A 20972-nucleotide genomic window follows, 5' to 3' on the forward strand; every position below is an offset into this window, starting at 1 on the left:
ACAAGTGAAAGGTGCTCCCTGGGGGACTGTGAACAAGGTCTTCAAGTCAATGCTGCTTTAACCACTTTATCCATCACCTAAAACAAAGGATAACATCCTTCTTTCCCTACCAGTCTCTCAAAAGACTTCATGTTTGATTGAGAAAATAGAGGCCATTTGCCATGATATCTTTTCCCCCCATGCTACATTTCAGAATCCTCTGACATCACCAATTCTTTACTCCATTACCTCAATCTTTATTGAAGAAAAGACCCTTCTCTTTAATAATGCCAACCCCTCCACTTGTACCCTTGATTCTTTTTCCTCCTGTCTCCTCTGAAAGGTTGCTCTTACCATCCCAACTACTTCTTACACTCCAGCTTTCTTTTTATGTAGTGATTCATATTCTGGAATGCCCATAAGCATGCCTAAGTTTCCCTCATTTTTTAAAAAAATTAATGTCCTTTTAAATTTTAATTATTTATCTCCCCCCAATTACATGTAAAAATAATTTTTAACATTAATTTTTAAATTTTTTTGAATTCCAAATTCTCTTCCTCCCTCCCCTCTCATTGAGAAGGCAAACAATTTTATATAGGTTATGCATGTGTAATCATGCAAAACACATTTCCATGTTAATCATGTTGTGAATGAAAACACAGACAAAAAAATATGGAAAATAAAGAAAAAAGTATGTTCCTATCTGCAACCAGACTCCATTAATTCTTTCTCTGGATATGAAGAACATTTTTCATCATAAATCCTTCAAAATTGTCTTGGATCATTGTACTGCTGAAAATAGCTAAGTCAGTTGATCATCATGTAATATTGCTGTTACTACATACAATGTTCTCCTGGTTCTGCTCATTTAACTTTGCATCATTTCATGTAAGTCTTTCCAGGTTTTTCTGAGAGCATCATGCTCATCATTTCTTACAGCACAATAGAAGTCCATCAAAATCATATACAACTTGTTCAGCCATCTCCCTTCAAATTCCAATTCTTCGCCACCACTAAAAGAGCTCCTTTAAATATTTTATATGTATAAGTAATTTTTCTTTTTTGTTTTTTATCTCTTTGGGATACAGACCTAAAAGTAGTATTGTTTGGTCAAAGGATATGCATGGTTTTATAACTATTTGGCCATAGTTCCAAATTGCTTTACAGAATGGTTGAATCATTATACCACTTCACCAACAGTGCATATTAGTATTATAATTTCCCCACCTTCCCTCCAACATTTGTCATTTTCCTTTTCTGTCATATTAGTCAATCTGACAGGTGTGAGGTGGTAGTTCCGAGTTGTTTTAAATTGCATTTCTCTAAATAATAGTGATTTAGACCATTTTTCATAATGACTATAGATAGCTTTGATTTCTTCATCTGAAAACTGTCTATTCATATCCTTTAGCCATTTATCAATTGAGGAATGGCTCTTATTTCTACAAATTTGACATTCTCTATATATTAAAGAAATGTCTTTATCAGAGAAATTTGCCATAATTTTTTTTACCGTGTATTTCCCTCCATCCTATTTTCCATTATTTCTCTCTCTCTCTCTCTCTCTCTCTCTGTCTCCTTTTAATCCATCCATTCTCAAAAGTATTTTGCTTTTGACTTTTACTTCCCCCAATCTGCCCTCCCTTCTTATCTTATGCCTCTCTTATTCCTTCTTATCCCTCCTTATCTCCTTCTTTCCTGTATAGTAAGATAGATTTCTATATCTAACTGAGTGTATGTGTTACTCCTTCTTTGAGCCAATTCTGATGAAAGCAAGGTCCTTGTGCTTCCTCCAACTTCCCCCATCTTCCCTTCCACTGTAAAGCTCTTTCTTGCCTCTTTTATGTCAGATAATTTACTGTATTCTATCTCTCCCTTTTCCTTTCTCCCAGTTTATTTCTCTTTCTCACCTCTTAATTTTATTATTAGATAATTATTCCATCATACTGAACTCACACCCATGCCTATGTATACTCACACCTCTGTCTATGTATACGTCTAGCTGCTATAATAATGAGACCATTTTGGGGAGTTCCAAGAATCATTTTTCCACATAGAAATGTAAACAGTTTAACTTTATTGAATCCCTTATGATTTCTCTTACTTGTTTATTATGCTTCTCTTGACTCTTATATTTAAATTCAGATTTTCTATTCAGCTCTGTCCTTTCATCAGGAATACTTGAAAGTCCTCCATTTCATTGAAAATCCATTTTTCTCCCTGAAGATTTGTGTCTTGATCTTACCTATCACCACAGTAATTTGTTGTGGTCAGGTTCTTGTTGTTGTTGTTTGCTCATTTTTATAGCCTATTTCTTGACTCTTAACTTAATCTTAAACTTGGGCCTTGCTACCAAGGTAGAAAGGGCACTGTCCCAAGTTTCAGAGGTTTTTGTGCTGCTGTTTTCAGAGATAGCTCTAAGGGTTTATAAGTCTTCATTGTTTTAAAGTGGCATGATCTAAGGAGAGGTGTGGTCACTGCCTTCCTGGTTTATGCTCTGCTCTGTGAGTGACCACAAACACTTTTTTCTGTCATTGATCTATAACCAGGGACCCTGCTCCCCTGTGACCACCAGCTCTAGTGTGCTAGTGCTCCTCCTTGCCCTAAGATCATGACCTGGAACTGCATATGGGCAATGCAACAGACTCCTGATTCCAGTGGTGGCAGAGATTCTTCTATTATCTCTTTCTGACCCCTAAGTATCTGTTGGCTGAGAGCTCTAGAAAATGCGCCCACCCATTCAGTAATTCCCAAGACCGGCTGCTGGTCTGCTGGGGTATGGACTGAAAAAGGACTATGTTCCACTTTCACCCCAGTGAGAGAGACTTTTACTGCTGACCTTATAAGTTGTCTTGGACTGGAAAATTATTTTACTTCATCCTTTCATTGGTTTTTGCCACTCCATAATTCATTTTGAGGCATTATTATAAAGTTATTTGGAGGAGAATTTGGGAGATTTCAGGTAACTCCCTGCCTTTATTCTACCATCTTGGCTCCACCCACATCAATACTTTTTTTTACAAAGCTACCTACACTCATTGTGTCTACTTCCTCTTTTCTTACTCACTAATCAACTCCTTGCAATTTTAATTTCAACCTCATCATTTAACTAAAATTTATCTATTATGTACTAGGGCCAATGGTTTTTTTCTCAATTAACATCCTTCATGACCTCTCTATAGCTTTAGACATTTCTGACAACCCTGTGCTCCTGGATACTTGTTCCTCTTTGAGTCTTCATGATACTGATCTCTATTTGTTCATCTTCTATTAGACTGTTCCTTTTTAGTCTTCTTTGATGGATCATTATACACATTCAACCCTTAATTTTGAGTGTACCTTAAGATTCTGTCCTAGACCATCTTCTCTCTACATATTCCTGGTGACCTTATTAGTTCCCATGGGTTCAATTATTATCTATGTAGATGATTTCCAAATCAGTATATACCAGCCTCTCTCCTGAGCTATAACTGAAACCCATTTTGAGTTGAATGTACCACAGGTTACTTAAGCTCAACATAATCACTGAATGGAAGTCATTATCACCCACCCCTTAAACTCACCACTTCTTCCTAACTTCCTCATTTCTGTCACTTCCTAACTTTTCTATTTCTGTCCTTTCAGTCATTTAGGTTCTCAACCTCAAAATTATTCTAGGCTTCTCAGTCTTCTCTACCCCCATAATTCTAATCAGTTGTCAAGTCTTGTCAATTCTACTTCCAACACATTTCTTGCATACATTCTTTTCACTCAAATGACCACCATCCTAGTTCAGGACATAATCACTTTTAACCTGTTCTATTAAAATAACCTCTTAATTGGTCTCCATGTCTCCAAAACTTCCAAAGTGATACTCTTAAGAGCACAAATCTGACTATGACATTCCCCTGTTCAATAAACCCCAGTGATATTCTATTACTTTTTTGTGAGGGGCAATTGGGGTTAAGTGACTTGCCCAGGGTCACACAACTAGTAAGTGTTAAGTGTCTGAGGCCAAGTTTGAACTCAGGTCCTCCTGAATCCAGGGCCAGTGCTCTATCCACTGTGCCACCTGGCTGCCCCTATCCTATTACTTTTAAGAACAAATGTAAACTCTGTTTTGCATTTCAAGTCCTTACAGCCTGGTTCTAACTTATATTTTCAAGCTCATGCTTTACTTCTCCCCTTTGCGTACTTTACAATCCTTTTAAACTAGGCTTCTTGCTATCCTCACACATAATGTTCCATCTCCCATTTTTATGCCATTACATAGATTGTCTTTCATGCTTCCCTCCTCAAGCCTGCCCCTTAGACTCCAGATTTTCTTTTTTATTTCTTTCTTTTTCTTGTGGGGCAATGAGTGACTTGCCCAGGGTCACACAGCTAGTAAGTGTCAAATGTCTGAGGCCCAATTTGAACTCAGGTCCTCCTGAATCCAGGGCTGGTGCTCTATCCACTGTGCCACCTAACTGCCCCTTCCAAACCTTCTTGAAAAGCTAAACTCAAGTACATCCTACTGCATCAAGCCTTTTTCTTTGTTCATTCCATACTCCATGCATTCATTTTTCATATAATTTGTATTTACTTATATGTTTATGTTTTCCCCTGACCTAATGTAAACTTATAGAACAAAACTACCCCTTTAGGCCTTGTATTTGTCTTAGTTAACTTACTCTGTAACACTTGAAGGCTTCAAGTATTCTGAGTGACATTTGTCTTTTATCCCATATTAGAATATAAGGACTTCATTGTTTAGCTCCTTCTAATTGTTCAAATGTATTTACCTTTCCAAATTTTCTTTACTACTGGGTTTCATTTTAAAGATTCTACTCATCTTTAATCTTTTTATAAGGAATAATAGAAAGGGACTTCTGGGACAGAGCCAAGATGGCAGAGGAAAGGCAGTGAGCTCTCAAACTTATGACACGATAGCTCCAAAAAACAGCCAAATAACAACATAGGAAAATACCCAGAGCAGCAAAACTCACAGAAGAATGTGCTGAAATCATCTTCTAACCAAGAACGGCTTGGAAGGTCACAAGGAGGGAGTTGCTGTGCTGATACAGCAGTCGAGCCCAATTCCACAGTCACCCTGACACAGATCCAGTCCCAGGAAGGCCTCACCAGAGAAGGAGATCCCCAGAGCCTCTGAATCAGCTGAAGTGCCAGTGTCATCTGGAACTAAGCTCACAGTCTGGTGAGAGGGCCGAGCCCTGGGCAGCGGGGAGACTACAAGGATCTATGCTGGTGCTGAGGCAGAACTTGGATTTTTCACCCCTGCTAAAAACCAGGAGGTAGGCTTGAGTAACAGTGGCCCAGGTTGGGGGGGGGGGGGCACAGGCTCATCAGAGCTAACAACCACAACACACAAAGCTGGTTGATTAGCAAGTTGGTCTGGGATCATTTATGGGCCAGGGAACAGGCCAGGTGAGTGAAGAACCTGATCTTCCTTAAATCATACCACCTGGGACTTCTTAAGCTTGGGATACTGCAGCCTGGAAACAGTGCCCCACTTTAAGGAGCTAAAAGTCAAGTAAAATAAAGGCAAGATGAGCCGACAGAGAAAGGTGAGGACCATAGAAATTTTCTTCAGTGACAAGGAAGACCAAAGTGTACCCTCAGAGAAAGATATCAACATCAGGGCCCCTATATCTAAACCTTCCAAGAAAAATATGAATTGGTCTCAGGCCATAGAGGTGCTCAAAAAGGACTTTGAAGATAAAGTTAGAAAGGTAGAGGAAAAAATGGAAAGAGAAATGAGGGGGATGCAGCTTGAAAAGTCAAACTGGCCAAATGGAAAAGGAGGCATAAAAGCTCTCAGATGAAAATAATTGCCTAAGAATGAGGATTGAACAAATGGAAGCCAGTGACTTTATGAGAAACCAAGACACAATAAAGCAAATCAAATGAATAAAAAATAGAGGGCAATGTGAAATATCTTCTGGGAAAAACTGCCGACCTGGAAAATAGGTCCAGGAGAGATAATTTGAAAATTATTGGTCTACCTGAAAACCATGATCAAAGAAAGAGCTTAGACATCATCTTCCAAGATATTCTCAGGGAAAATTGCCCTGAAATTCTAGAAGAAGAAGCTAAAATAGAAATTGAAAGAATCCACCAATCACCTCCAGAAAGAGATCCCAAAAGGAAAACTCCTAGGAATATTACAGCCAAATTCCAGAGCTCTCAGGTCAAGGAGAAAATATTGCAAGCTGCCAAAAAGAAAGAATTCAAGTACTGTGGAGCCCCAGTCAGGATAGCACAAGATCTAGCAGCTTCTACATTAAAGGACCAGAGGGCATGGAATATGATATTCCAAGGGGCAAAGGAAATGGGATTACAACCAAGAATCACCTACCCAGCAAAACTCAGCATTATCTTTCCATGGAAAAGATGGGACTTTAATGAAAAAGAAGACTTTCAGATATTTGTGATGAAAAGACCTGAACTGAATGGCAACTTTGACTTTCAAATACAAGACCTTAGAGAACCATAAAAAATTGGAGCTGGGGGACATATCTGGGGTCATACAGTGGGCAACTGTCTTGTGTCTGAGGCTGGGTTTTGGCTAGGATCTCCCTGGGCCAGGGGTGATGATTTGTCCACTTTGTCACCTAGCTAGGTGATGACATCTTTAGGGTTAAAATGAGGGGTGAAGGGAATGCACTGCGGGAGGGGGAAGGGCAGAGGTGAAATCCTACATGAAAGAAACAGGAAAAGGCTTATGGAGTGAGGGAAGGGATGAGAGAGGAACAGGGCAGTAAATGAATTTTACACTCATAACAAAAATCTCAAAGACCTTAAACTCATCAGAGCTGCCTCAAGGATGGACTAACAGACACACCCAACCGGGGTGTGTATTTAATTTGTATTTGTGTATTTCATAATAAATAAATAAATAATAAATTTGTATATTTAATCTGGGCAGTAAATGAGCCTAACACTCATCAGAATTGACTCAAAGACCTCAATCTTATTATAATTGGCTCAAGGAGGGAATAATGTACACACTCAATTGGGTGGAGTAATCTCTCTGACCCTACAGGAAAATAGGAGGGGAAGGGGATAAAGAGAGAGGGGCAAAAGAAGGAAGGGCAGAGTGGGGGAGGGGACAGACAAAAGCAAATCCCTTTTGAAGAGTGATAGGATGAAAGAAGATGGATAATAGAATAAATATCATGGGGAAAGGAATAGGATGGAAGGGAAACAGTTAACAATAATAATCATGGGAAAGGGGGGGAAATTGTACAAAAAATATTTATGCAACTCTTGGTGGAGGCTAAGAATTGAGAATCAAGGGAATGTCCATCAATTGAGGAATGATGGAAAAACTGTGCTATATGATTGTAGTGGAATGGTCTTGTGCTATAGGAAATGACAAACAGGATGATTCCCAAAAAACCTGGAAAGACTAATGAACATCGATGTATAGTGAAGTGAGCAGAGCTGAGAGGACATTGTGCGTAGTGATAGCAATACTGTTCAATGAGCAATTGTGAATGACTTAACTACTCTCAGCAGTGCAATGATCCAAGACAATCCCAAGGAACTAATGAGGAAGCTTACTATGCACCCCTATAGAATGAATTGATAAAAAGAACTTGTGGATTGTACATATATAACCTGATTGCCATCTTGTGGAGGGGGGAGGAAAGGGAGGGAGGGAGGGAGGGAGAAAAATTTGGAACTCTAAATCTTATGAAAATGAATGTTGAAAACTACCCTTACATGTAACTGGAAAAAATAAAATAAATGTTTGTTACTTTTAAAAAAGGAATACTAAAAAAGTCTTTTATTCTATTAAAGTCAATATTCTCTTTAGGATTACATTCAATTATTCTTGGTCCTATATCTTTTATTTCTCTTCCTTTATAGTGGTTTCACCTAAGTCTTATTTAATCTTGGCTATAGGTCTTTGGTAGTTGAACTCTTTCTTCCTAGTTACTTAAAGAATTTTTTGCTTGACTTGAAAGCTCTTGATTTTGAAAATGACATTTCTGTATACTTTCAGTATGAGCTTTCTCTCAGGAAATGATCGATGTATGTCTGTTTTCACTTTTTAGTTTCACTTTGTCCTCTGGTTCTAATATACCTAGGTAGTTTTTATGTTATGATGAAATATGTTGTCTAGTTTTTTTCATTTTGTCTTGGTATTCAGAGTTCAATGATTCTTGAATTATCGTTATTAACTTTTTTTCTATATGAGTTGTTTTTGTCAGAAGACATATTTTTTCTATTTTTCAATCTTTTTCACTTTGTCCTTTTTTTTAGTTTTATTGATAAGATTTTTTTCATTCTATTCTATTTTTCAGGAAGTTTTCTACTTGGTTAAGATTTTCCATTACCCAGTCTTTTATCAATTTGTTTTCCTTTTGAACTCTAATTTCATTTATTTTTTCTTCTTTTATCCCATACTTTATTTCTTCCAACCATTCTTGTAATCCTTTTGGCCAAGTATTTTTTTTTCTTTGAGGCTATATTTTTCATTATTTTGGGGTTGCCCTGTTCTGGGTTTCTCTTAACTCATAATATTTCTACATTGTGTTCATTTTTCCCCTTCAGTTTACACATATTGTCAGCTTGTTTTTAGTTTGGGATTTTATGGATAAGCCAATGCCCTCTGGGAGTCATGAAAGGGTTGTGTACACCTGGTTTGGTCCTGTCTCCTCTATAGTTTGGATTCCACTACTATTACCAATCCATATGGGGTAATAAATATTAGGCTCCATCCACTGTCTCAATTCTTGGCTTCCATCTTGATTTCATGACTGTTCATTAAGGGTCTGTCTTCAATTAGTATTTGTCTTCTTTCATAACTCTTAATCAAGAACCAATTTTATCCCCTGAGTAGCCCTGGCAAGACCCAGGAGGATATTGGAAAGCACACTGGTCTTTGGTCTTCTATTGTGAAATTTTAAATGATTGAGAGACATAGTTTCTGGGTAATTTAATCATTTTATTAATAATTCTAGCATGGTATTTTTTTAATATTTTATTTTTTTCTCCAATTACTTGTTTGTTTGTTTTGGTGAGGCAGTTGGGGTTAAGTGACTTGCCCAGGGTCACACAGCTAGTAAGTGTTAAGTGTCTGAGGCTGGATTTGAACTCAGGTCTTCCTGAATCCAGGGCCAGTGCTCTATCCACTGCACCACCTAGCTGCCCCGGTATTTTTTTTTAATTTTTTTTTTTTTTTTTTAGTGAGGCAATTGGGGTTAAGTGACTTGCCCAGGGTCACACAGCTAGTAATTGTTAAGTGTCTGAGGCTGGATTTGAACTCAGGTACTCCCGACTCCAAGGCCAGTGCTCTATCCACTGCGCCACCTAGCTGCCCCTATTTTTTTTTTAATAAAAAGAGGTCAGTGGCATTTTTGAATGCCAAAGACCTCTCGTGGTGGTGGGCTCAGTTTATATGCCCTTGGAAGAACAGGTGTTTCTGAGGGTGGCAATCAACTCTGATTGGTCATTAAGTAATGAGAAAAAATAAATATTATAATGAGGTGTGGGCTCATTCTAAGGAGAGTCTTGGGGGTTCGAGACTTGGATTACCTAAATCTTGGTCAAAGAGACTTATCAATTTACATATCACCTGTCTGACAGAAGGGATAATCCACACTTTCCCAGACCTGTCTAAGTAAAAACAATGAGCAGGAATCCATCCATTAACTTAAACTTAGAATTTCTTTTACTGTCTTTGAGAAAGATTTCCCAGATTGTTTGACTCTTGGATAAGGAAGTAGAAAAGGGGAAAAACCTCTATCCTGATTCAATAATTAGTTATTAATACAAGAGAGAAATAATAATTTCTCTCAGTATACATTCCCTCAAGTGCTGGAGACCAGGTTGGTCTTGTCTTCTTCTATGGCTTCCAATGCCTTGAAGTGTACAAGCAAGTTGTCTCCTTGAGCAGTGAACTGTGGGTGCTGGTTCTGCCCTTCTTACTCCTACTGTTGTTCTTATGGACCAGGATATGACTTCAAGCTTCCAATTACTGGAGCTTGTAGTGGATTGTGACCTACCCTTGTACAGAGTACTGGCTGACTTCAGGTTCATTTGCAGAAGCTCTCACTTACATCTTTGTAACAACTCTTCTGATCATCTCTACCAGATTGCAACTATTTACCTGATTGGGCTAACTTTACTGGTCTAGCTCTCTATCTTCTTCATTAAACTCTCACTCATTTATGGGAGTTTGGCTGCTTTTCCTGGAGGACCATTTTCGCATCTCTCCTGGCTTTCAAATTAACTTAAACTTCAATGAACTTCCCTTTTGTGAGCCATCCACCTGCCTCTGCACAATTCTGGTAATCTTTTGGGCGTGTATTTCTGAACTGGATGAAGAAGCTTATTTCTGTTTCTTTTTTGTTTTCTTCATTGATCTTTCCGGATATTCACTGGGATATATATGGAAGATTTATACTTCACCATGACCTTGCACATAGCCAGCTTAACCAGAAGCCATCTATAACTATTAATAATAATAGAAATGTTGGGGGCAGCTAGATGGCGCAGTGGATGGAGCACTGGCCCTGGAGTCAGGAGGACCTGAGTTCAAATCCAGCCTCAGACACTTGACACTTACTAGCTATGTGACCCTGGGCAAGTCACTTAACCCTCATTGCCCCACAAAAAAAAAAGGGACTTCAGAAATAAATCTAATCAATCTCTTACCTGTAAAACACCTTTGGAAGACTATCCTTAAAAGACAGAGACCATACATTGCCTCTTCTCTAACCTTAGAATTTCCTTTACTGTCTTTGAGAAAGATTTACCACACTGGTTGATTTCTGAATTTGGGAGTAAAAAGAGAGAAAACATCTGTCTTGATTCAATAATTATTTGTTAATACAAGAGAGAAATAATTTCTCTCTTGAGAAACCAGAAATGAATTATTATATGACATGATTTCTAGACTTTTATGCAACCTAGACACTTTCCTCTGGATATGTATCATTGTCTTGTTTAGGCTGGACACTCCATAACTATTTATGAGTCCCCTTTTATGACAGAATTCTGACAATTCCTCATCAGATGTTCCATAGGCTCCACTCTTTTGTAGCTTCAGGATTGGTGTAAGTCATTCAGGCCAGGGCAGCCCCAAGGTCCCTTGAAAGGGTCAATATGACCTCCCAAAAGCATAGTCTGTATAGGAACATGATAAAGGTAATAACACTAACTCTGGTTTCTAGAATTTACTATTTACAAAGTGCTTTCCTCATAAAAGCTCCATGGGTGGGTTGTACAGGGATTACTTCCCCCAATTTGCAGTTGAGGAAAAGGCTTAAGTGGGGATCGTGGAATGACTTGTTCAGAATTAGACTAGTATTGTAGCCAGAGATTACACATATCCAGATCTCTTTCCACCACACCATGATGTTTTTCATATACCTCTGGAGGATATTTTTCATCATTTACTTTTCCCATGGGATGTTGCAAAGTTCATTTCTGTTGAATCTAGGCCAAATTTGGGACTAAGAAGCAAAGGATGGAATCTTGGGGGAGGGAAGGTGAGAGGGGTGAAGTGAGCAGAGCCCATGGACTCCTAGGACTTTAAATATTGCTGAATGTATCTATTTCTCCCTGTACTAAAGACTTGAGTGCCATGTCCCATCTTTCTGAGCCCATGGTCCCCAACCAACCCTAGAGGCAAACAGTGATGGCTGAGCTTTAGAGTTCCCAAACCCCATGTTTTACCTTAACTTCCTGGGCCAGGTAAGTTCTTATACCTAGATCCGTGGTTCCTCTCTCAACCCTATTTTCCTTCCCTCCTTGCCTCTTCAATTTTCCATCTCATGGGTAATCTTTATTCATCTTCCTTTTTCTTCTCTGTGTTGTCCCCACTCAGTCTCTATTCCATTTTCCTCTTCTTCCCTTCTTGTCTCTTCCCTGCCACCATTGTCTTAACTTTTCCATCTCTCTCCCTCTTCTGTCCTATCTTGACATTGTCCCCTATTCTTGCTACTCCATTACCTTCCCTCTTGTTTCTGTGTTTTCATAATCCCAACTATTCCTGAATTATCTCTTTCCCTCCTCTTTTATCCCTCTACTAACCAACCACACCCCAGCCCTCTCTCTTTGGATCCTACTTTGATTTTCTACATAATTTAATTTTATATGCATTTTCTGGTCCCTCTCATTCTCTCTTTTGCCCAATCTTCAACCTTTCTTATCTTTCTCTCCTTCCCCTTTCTTTGTCCCTTCTCCTTGCTCCTCTCCTCTTACTTTTCTTTTTTTCCCTTATCTTTGCCCTCTCCTTTCTTTCCCTGTTCCTATTCCTCTCCCTTTCTTTTTTTTTTTTGGGGGGGGGCAGGCAGTGAGGGTTAAGTGACTTGCCCAGGGTCACACAGCTAGTTGGTGTCAAGTGTCTGAGGCCAGATTTGAACTCAGGTCTTCCTGAATCCAGAGCTAGTGCTTTATCCACTGTGCCATCTAGCTGCCCCTCCTCTTGCTTTCTTTATCCTTTCTTTCCCTCTCTGTTCCTTTCCACTGCCTCCTTTCCCCAGTTTTCCCCTTTTCTGCCCCAAATCCTTCTCTGTCTCAAACTCCATATCCCCATTCCTATTTCTTTCTCTTTGATGCTCTCTCTGTCTCTGTCTCTTTCTTTTTTTGTCTTTCTCTCCTTCTCCATCCTTGTCCATTGTCCATGTTCCCCTTATCTCTTTTCTTCCCTTTCACAATACTTGCTTCCTACTATTTTCTACTGATGATCAATCTGAGGGAAGATCCTCCAAGCCTTATTTTTGCCCATCAATGCTAGACACTAGCCCCAGGATGTAAGTCATCAGAGCTAGTGTTTGTACAGTGATCTCTAATTTTTGTTTGCTTATAAAACTATTTTTTGCTGTCAGGAATCATGGAACATTGACTATTTAAATTAATAGAAAAAGAGGGTACCTGTGTAGCTGAGCCTCCTTCCCTGGGCTCTGGGATTCTTCTTTCTCTCAACTCTCCCTTTCCTTGTGATCTTTCCCATTAATTGCTTTACTTCCCAAAAACTCAAATGGAAAAGAAGGAAGCTTTGAGCCTCTGAGAATAGTGCTTCTACTGTGACTTTCTACATGTCAACCCAAGAAGACCAGGTGATAAACTATCATTGGAGAGTGAGGTGGGAAGGCTTTGGAGTGATTCCTGATTTGAAATCTGGAAAAATTTTGATTCCTCTTCCACATAAAAACTCCTAATGTATTTGAAAATAGCAAACATGTCCTATATCCTTCTCTCTACCATCCTTTAAAAAAGGGAAGTGTTGTTTACTAAGGAGGAAGGTAAGAAAAAGTCATCAAATTTGGTAAGGAAGAGGTCATGGAGACCTTCGATAAAGCAGTTTAAGCAGAGTTGTAGGAAGAGAAAACAAATTTGTAGGGGGCCAAGGAGAAAATGGGTAGTAAGAAATGGTAGGCTGATCGTTTAGGACTTTTTGAGGAAGAAATTTGGTGGTGAAATAATTGTATTTACTAATAGCTAATGTTTGTACAGAACTTTAAAAATAGTCATGCACTTTGCATATTTTATCTCATTTCATCCTTACAATTGCCCTATCATGGGGCAGCTTGGTGGCGCAGTGGATAAAGCGCTGGCCCTGGATTCAGAAGGACTTGAGTTCAAATCCGGCCTCAGACATTTGACACTTACTAGCTGTGTGACCTTAGGCAAGTCACTTAACCCTCATTGCCCAACCAAAAAAAAAAAAAGAAAACAATTGCCCTATCATCACCCTCATTTTATTGTCAAGCATCTATGAAATGCTTTTTTATGTATCCAGCATTGTGCTAAGTGCTGGGGATACAAAAAAAAAAGGCAAAAGCAGTCTTTGCCCTCAAAAAATTCCTCTTCTAATGTAAGAGATATAACTGTGTACATAAAAGATATCTACAGTACAAATGGGAATTGATAGTAGAGGGAAGGCTCAGAGGAAAGAGTGAGACTTGAAAGAGGTTTCCTTTAGGAGGTAGGGTTTGTGATGAATCTTGAAGGAAGACAGGGCAGCTAAGAGGCAGAGCATTGATAGCCAGTGCAAAAGCACAGAGAGATGGGAGATGTAGGGTTATGTGTGAAGAGTCGGTAGGCCAATGTATCTAGAAGGCAAAGTATGTGCAGTAGGGAAAATTGTAAGAAGATTAGAAAGGTAAGAAAAGGCAGAGTTGTGAAAGGCTTTAAGTGTTCAGCAAAAGACAGTTTCTTTGCCCTTATGAGTAATAGGGAGCCTACTAGAGTAGGGGAGTGACATGATCAGACCTGCATTTTAGGAAGATAACTTTGGCAGCTCAATGAAGAATAATTGGAGTGGGAAGAGACTTGAAACAAGGAAACCCATTAGAATACTGTTGTACTAGTCTATGTATGAGGTGGTGGGGAACTATACTAACTAGTGTGATGTCTCGGGGAGAAGAAAAGGCAACATAAGGAGATGTTGTGAAGGTAGAAATGACAGAATAGACATATGGGGTAAGTGAGAGTGAGAAGTTAAGAATGACACTGAAAGTATAAGCCTGAGAGAATGGGAAGATGGTGGTGTCCTCAATAATAATCATAAAGTTGGGAAAGGGGAAAGGTTTTGGGGAAACATGATGAATTATGTTTTGGACATAGTGAGTTTGAGATGCCTATAAACATCTAGTCTGAGATGTCCAAAAAGTAGTTGGTAATGTGGGACTGAATATCAGGCTAGAAATTAGGTTGGATATATAGATCTGGGAATCATTTGCATAGAAATAATAATTGAACTCATGGGAGCTGATATTGGCAATGACATAGCATGGAGGGAGAAGAAGAGAGCCCAGGACAGAGCTCTAGGAGACACTGATGGTTAGTGAGTGGAAATTGGAGAAAATTCAAGCAAGGAGACTGAAAGGTGGTCATACATTTAATTAGTGAAAATCTAGGAACGAGACCTAGGTTTTCTAACTTCCAATGCCATCCCCTTTCAAAATGTTATGCATTTAGAACACTGACTGATAGAACATAGAATGGAGAGCCAGGTGGATCATTAGAATATAGATGTTTAATTAGATAGGACACTAGGAATCATGTGAAAAATCAAAGGGTTGGACTGAAATGGATGATTCTTTTCCAACTTTCTTTTCTTATAGATGAAGAAACTGAAGCCCAAAGAGGAAGTGTCTTGCCAAATAACACAAAACCCAGGAAAGATGTCATATGAATTTCTTATCTGCCCTTTTATATTCATTACTTTGAGTGAAAATGGATATTTTATTGATGTTAAATCAAGATGCTAACTGTTGATGGGTTCCTTGAGGAGTACCATACCTTATGCACAATTTTTACCACCCCTATCCCTCTACAATGCCTGGCACTGTATTATGGTGTTGATATTTTTCTTTATTGATTGATTGAAGGTAGAGAATGAGAGATTGATGATGTGGGAGAGGGAAAGGATTAATTTTTCATTGAATTGATAAACTAGAGTGACTGAGATCTACTTATGAACTCACCCTCTCTCCTCACAAGGCCTTCTGACTTCACATTCCCACCATGGGTTGTGGCTCCAATGCCTCCCATACTCCCATATTCTTGCTGGTGGGGCTGTGGAGAGGTGGCCCCCCCAACCGTCTTCTTTTCCCACTGTTCTTAGTTGCCTATATGGCCGCTGTTCTGGGTAACTTGATGCTTGTCCTACTCATCTCTCGGGACTCACAACTTGGTACACCCATGTACTACCTGCTTCGTGGCCTCTCTGTAGTGGATGCAGGACAGGCCACGGTTACTTTGCCTCAGCTACTGGCCCATCTTGTCTCTCCCCGACCAGTTATCCCTGCAGCCCGTTGCCTGGCCCAGTTTTTCTTCTTTTATCTGTTTGCTGTCACAGATACATTGGTGGTGGCTGTCATGGCACTGGACCGTTATGTGGCCATCTGTGACCCATTGCACTACTCAGCTCTGATGAACCGCCATGTTTGTGACTGCTTGATGGCTTCCTGCTTAATCCTGTCCCTGCTCCACTCTCTTTTGCATTCAGGGCTCTTGCTGCCTCTACAGTGGGCTGGGGATAGTGGGGGCACTGTCCGTATCCCTCACTTTTTCTGTGACCACTGGCCCCTGGTTCGGGCATCCTGCTCTAACATCCAATCCAATGTTCTGGCTATATTCTTGGAGGGTAGCTTATTTGTGGCAGGTCCCTGTGCTCTCATCCTTTTCTCTTATGTACGTATTGCAGCGGCTATCTTCCGCTTGAACTCAGCAGCTGGCCGCTGGAGAGCCGTGTCCACTTGTAGCTCTCACCTCACTATGGTCAGCTTCCTCTATGGCACTGTCATTTGGGTCTACTTCCAACCACCCTCCCACAACTCCCCAGAGCAGGACATGGCAGCTGCTGTGATGTATACGGCTATCACCCCTCTTGCCAACCCATTTGTCTATAGTTTCAGAAATAAGAATGTTAAGGATGCTCTTCACAGACTTCTGAGTTCCAGTAGAGTGAACTCCCAGTTGGACTGGCCCTGAGACACGTGGTCATCCTTACAACAGATCTATGCCAAGGAGTCCATGGATCCATATGCGTACCAAGCAATGCTATGTTGGTCTTAGCTCTAGAAAAATATTCATTCTGATTCAGTATAATGAATAAGCAAATGCACCTTCTGAAGCTGAATGCATATGTATCACACATGTATGTGAGCTTGGTTTTCAAAGATATGTGTAGATTTAGATAGGTACTGTTGTGATTAATAAAATGTAAAATAACTGTAAAAAATGGTTTTGAATCCATTGCAATTTTTTATTATCATGTATTTTTATGATGAATTAATGAGTTAAATGAACAATTAAGGACCTACATTCCAGGCTGTAACGATTGGAATGACGCCACCTGCTGGAGACTTACTGTAGAAGAGTTCCGTCCATGAAGGGAAGGTCTTTGAGGGCAAGACCAGGAGTCTTTTCTTTGGCGTCAGGAAGTGACACGGGCTAGTGGGAGGAGGAAGGAAGAGACTGGTGGCTCTGTCTCACTCTCTTTCCTTAGGACGCTAGTGGAGAGGGGAGCTAGAAATGCGCTCTCCCTTTAATAGATAGGAATCTAGGCCTTTCTCTCTCTCTTTACCAAATTCTTATTCTCCTTAATAAATGCTTAAAAGTCTAACTCTTGCTAAAGCTTATAATTTATTGGCGACTACTCATTAGATATTTTAGACAGACTAGCTAGAATTTTAGCCCTTAACAAGGCACTGTGTAAGTTCTGGGGATGTGAATGCAAAGAATGAAAAAATCACTACTTTGGAAAAAATTACATTCTAATAAGAGAGACAAATACATATATAATTATACACAGGATAACAATAAAAAGAATAGGGGGGCAGCTAGATGAGGCAGTGGATAAAGCACTGGCCCTGGATTCAGGAGGACCTGAGTTCAAATCCTGCCTCAGATACTTCACACTTACTAGCTGTGTGACCCTGGGCAAGTCACTAAACCCTCATTGCCCAACCAAAAAAACAAATTAAAAAACAATAAAGAGAATAAATACAAGATAGGGAGGGATCACACTAACATTTAGGATCACAAACATTAATAGTGCAACCACTATAATATGAGGGTTTGGTGAGGACAGGGGGTTGTTAAAAAGGATCTTCCTACTCAAAGGTTGGGAATCATTGATCTAGGACTCAGTACTTTTATTTGTTATGATAGATCTATGAAAGATTAGTGTATCCATTAGAACGAAGGCTCTACTGAAGCTTATCCTCTTCTTAGAATTCAAGAATCTGCTGGACTGTAAATCTCTTTGGTCATGGCTTCAGAAAATCTCAGTGACAGGAAGAACTCAGAAGCCATCAATTATAACCTATACCTGGACTAAAGCCTCCTCTATAACATAACTAGTAATTAACAACCAAGCTTTTCCTGAAAAATCTAAGGGCTCTTGAAGGAGAAGATGGGAAGCCTGCCATATCTCATATTTGGATACCTTGAATAGGGAGGATTTTTTTTTCTTTTCTCTAACATAAATTTGCTTCTTTATGACTTCCCCAGTTACTCTTATTCTAGTTGTTGGAGTCAAGCAAAACCAGTTAATCTCTCTTCCACAAAAGTTTTACTTAAATACAGTTCTCATATACCTCCTAAATTTTTTCTCCAAGTTGAAATCCACTCCATTCTACACAATACTACCATTTTGCTATTTAAATGACTAGAGTCATTTTATTAAGGACACATCTGACCATGCCACTAGTACTCTCAACCAACCCCAATCACTTTCTAGACATTCTATGAAAAAATATAAACTCCTCTGTTTAGCTTTTAAAAGTAACTTTAAATAATAATTTTTAAATTAGCCTTTTAAAAAATAATCTAGCCCCAGCTTACCTTTCCAAACTTATTACTCCCCTTTCAGCACTATGCAATCTAACCAAACAGGGTTTTTCACTATTCCTCCCTCATGATATTCTTCTCCCATCTCCATACCTTTGCATCACTGGTCCCCATGCCTGGAATAGTAAGGTGCCTTCTTACCTCTGCCTCTGCAACCCTGTTTTACCTTTAAAATGAAGCTTAGTTACAGGTAGGCAAAGCTAATATAATAAAAATGACCATTCTAGCTAAATTAACTTGCTAATTCAAGGCCATGCTGATCAAACTATCAAAAATTATTTTATAGAACTAGAAATAATAAAATTCATCTAGAAGAACAAAAGTTCAAGGATATTAAGGAAACTAATAAAAAAATGTGAAGGAAGTGGCCTAGCCTTACCAGATCTTAAACTGTATTATAAAGCAGTAATCATTAAAAACAGTCTGGTACTGGCTAGGAAATATCATGGTGGATCAGTGGAATAGATCAGGTGCAAAATACATTGTCGTGAATGACCATAGTAATTTAGTGTTTGATAAACCCCAAGATCCAGACTTTTCAGACAAAAATTGCTAGGAACTGAAGAACACTATGGCAGAAACTAGGTATAGACCTACATTTCACTGTATACCAGGATAAGGTTTAAATGGGCACATGATTTAGACATAAAGGGGAGAATGGAATTGTTTACCTGTCAGATTTATGGAGAAGGTAAGAAATTGTGACCAAACAAGAGATAGAGAAAATTACAAGATGCAAAATGGATAATTTTGAATACATTAAATTAAATAGCTTTTGCACAAACAAAACCAATAAACCAAGATTAGAAGGGAAGCAGAAAACTGGAGGGAAATTTTGACAGCAAGTGTCTCTGATAAAAACCTTATTTCCCAAATAGAGAACTGAGTCAAATTTATAAAAATACAAGTCATGGGTCAGCTAGGTGGTGCAGTGGATGGAGCGCCGGCCCTGGAGTCAAGAGGACCTGGGTTCGAGTGCAGCCTCAGACACTTAACACTTACTGGCTGTGTGACCCTGGGCAAGTCACTTAACCCCAATTGCCTCACCAAAAAAAAAAAAAAAAGAATACAAGTCATTCTCCAATTGATAAATGGTCAAAGGATATGAATGTGTAATTTTCAGACAGAAATCAAAGCTATCTATAGTCACATAAAAATGCTCTAAATCACTATGGATTAGAGAAATACAAATTAAAATACAGAGTACAGAAATACAAATTAAAACAACCATATTAGATTGGCTAATATAATGGAAAAGGAAAATGATAAATATTGGAGGGTATGTGGGGAAATTGGGACCGTGCACTGCCAGTGTATTTGTGAAATGATTCAACCATTCTGAAGAGCAATTTGGAACTATGCACAAAGGGCTATAAAAATGTGCATGCTATCCCAAAGCAATTTTTAAAAGGGAAAAGAACATATTTATATAATATTAAAGTAGCTTTTTTAATGGCAAAAAAATGGACATTGAGGGAATATCAATTAATTGGAGAATGGCTGAACAAGTTGTAGTACATGATTGTGATGGAATACTATTGCACTATAAGAAATTATAGGCAGATGACTTCAGAGAAAACCTGGAAAGATTTACATGAACTAATGCAGATGAAATGAGCAGAACCAGGAAAACATCATACACAGAAACAGCAATATTGTGATGTGATTAACTATGAATGACTTAACTATTCTCAGAAATACAATGATCCAAGATAATTCTGAAGGATTCATAATGAAAAATGCTATCTACCTCCAGAGAAAGAACTTATTTTGTCTGAATGCAGATTGAAGCATACTGTTTTTCACTTTATGCTTTTCATGTTGTTGTTGTTGTTGTTTTGAGAGGGAGTTGTGTTTTATTTCACAACATGACTAATATGGAAATATGTTTTGCATGATTTCACATATATAACCTATATCAAATTGATTATGTATCAGAAAGAGGCTGGAAAGGGAGGGAAGGAGAAAACCTGGAACTCATTTTTTTAAAAAAATGAATGTTAAAAATTTGTACATGTAATTGTGGAAAATAAAATATAACTCTAAAACAATAAATTGCAGCTTAACCACTGACTTCTATATGAAGCTCTTCTTGACTTCCCAACATCTATATCCCCCTTTTCAAACTACCATGTATTTAACTACTTTGTGTGTTCCTCTCTCTGTGTATATATTTGATATATTTGTGTTTAGTCATTCCCCAATTGAGAAATGGTCAAAGGATATGAATAGGCAGTTTTCAGATGAAGAAATAAAAGCTATCTATTGCGATATGAAGAAATGCTCTAAATCACTATTGTGGAAATATTTTTGATGACCAGCCTAATTTGGGGGGCTAATCTGACTGGAGGACTAATCTGGGGACTTGTGACTATTTGGCTATCTGACTGCGTTTAATTTAATGTGGGCCATTTATAAAGTTCCACCACACTGCTCCACTCCCAAATTGATAAACACAGGATTAAGAAGCCTCTTAACTAAATAATCCAAGCAGAGTTTATTTATAAGATACTATTTGAAATTAAGAATACAGGAAAATAAAATGTACAACCCGACTGCTTTCCTGTGGTCTCTTTCCACTGCTTCTCTTTCCCACCTGCTGTGCTTTGAACTTCTTGAATACATTAAGGGCCTTAGCCGCTTCCAGCCTCAGGGCACGTTACACTTTCCCTGGATTGTATTAAGGCCTATAA

The 20972-nt window shown here is 38.8% G+C and overlaps 1 protein-coding gene across 1 annotated transcript; it reads left to right on the top strand.

The window, feature by feature from the left end:
- Positions 1 to 15447: 15447 nt before the first annotated feature.
- Positions 15448 to 16416, top strand: LOC122738944 (olfactory receptor 1B1-like). Its single transcript, XM_043980816.1, has one exon. It carries the CDS (start codon positions 15448 to 15450, stop codon positions 16414 to 16416), a length of 969 nt encoding a protein of 322 aa, XP_043836751.1.
- The last annotated feature ends 4556 nt before the right edge of the window (positions 16417 to 20972 follow it).

The sequence above is a fragment of the Dromiciops gliroides genome, chromosome 2, assembly GCF_019393635.1.
Source record: "Dromiciops gliroides isolate mDroGli1 chromosome 2, mDroGli1.pri, whole genome shotgun sequence".
NCBI lineage: Eukaryota > Metazoa > Chordata > Mammalia > Microbiotheria > Microbiotheriidae > Dromiciops > Dromiciops gliroides.

Coding starts and splice junctions, on each gene's coding strand:
- LOC122738944 (XM_043980816.1), top strand. CDS start 15,448: ATGGGTTGTGGCTCCAATGCCTCCCATACTCCCATATTCTTGCTGGTG.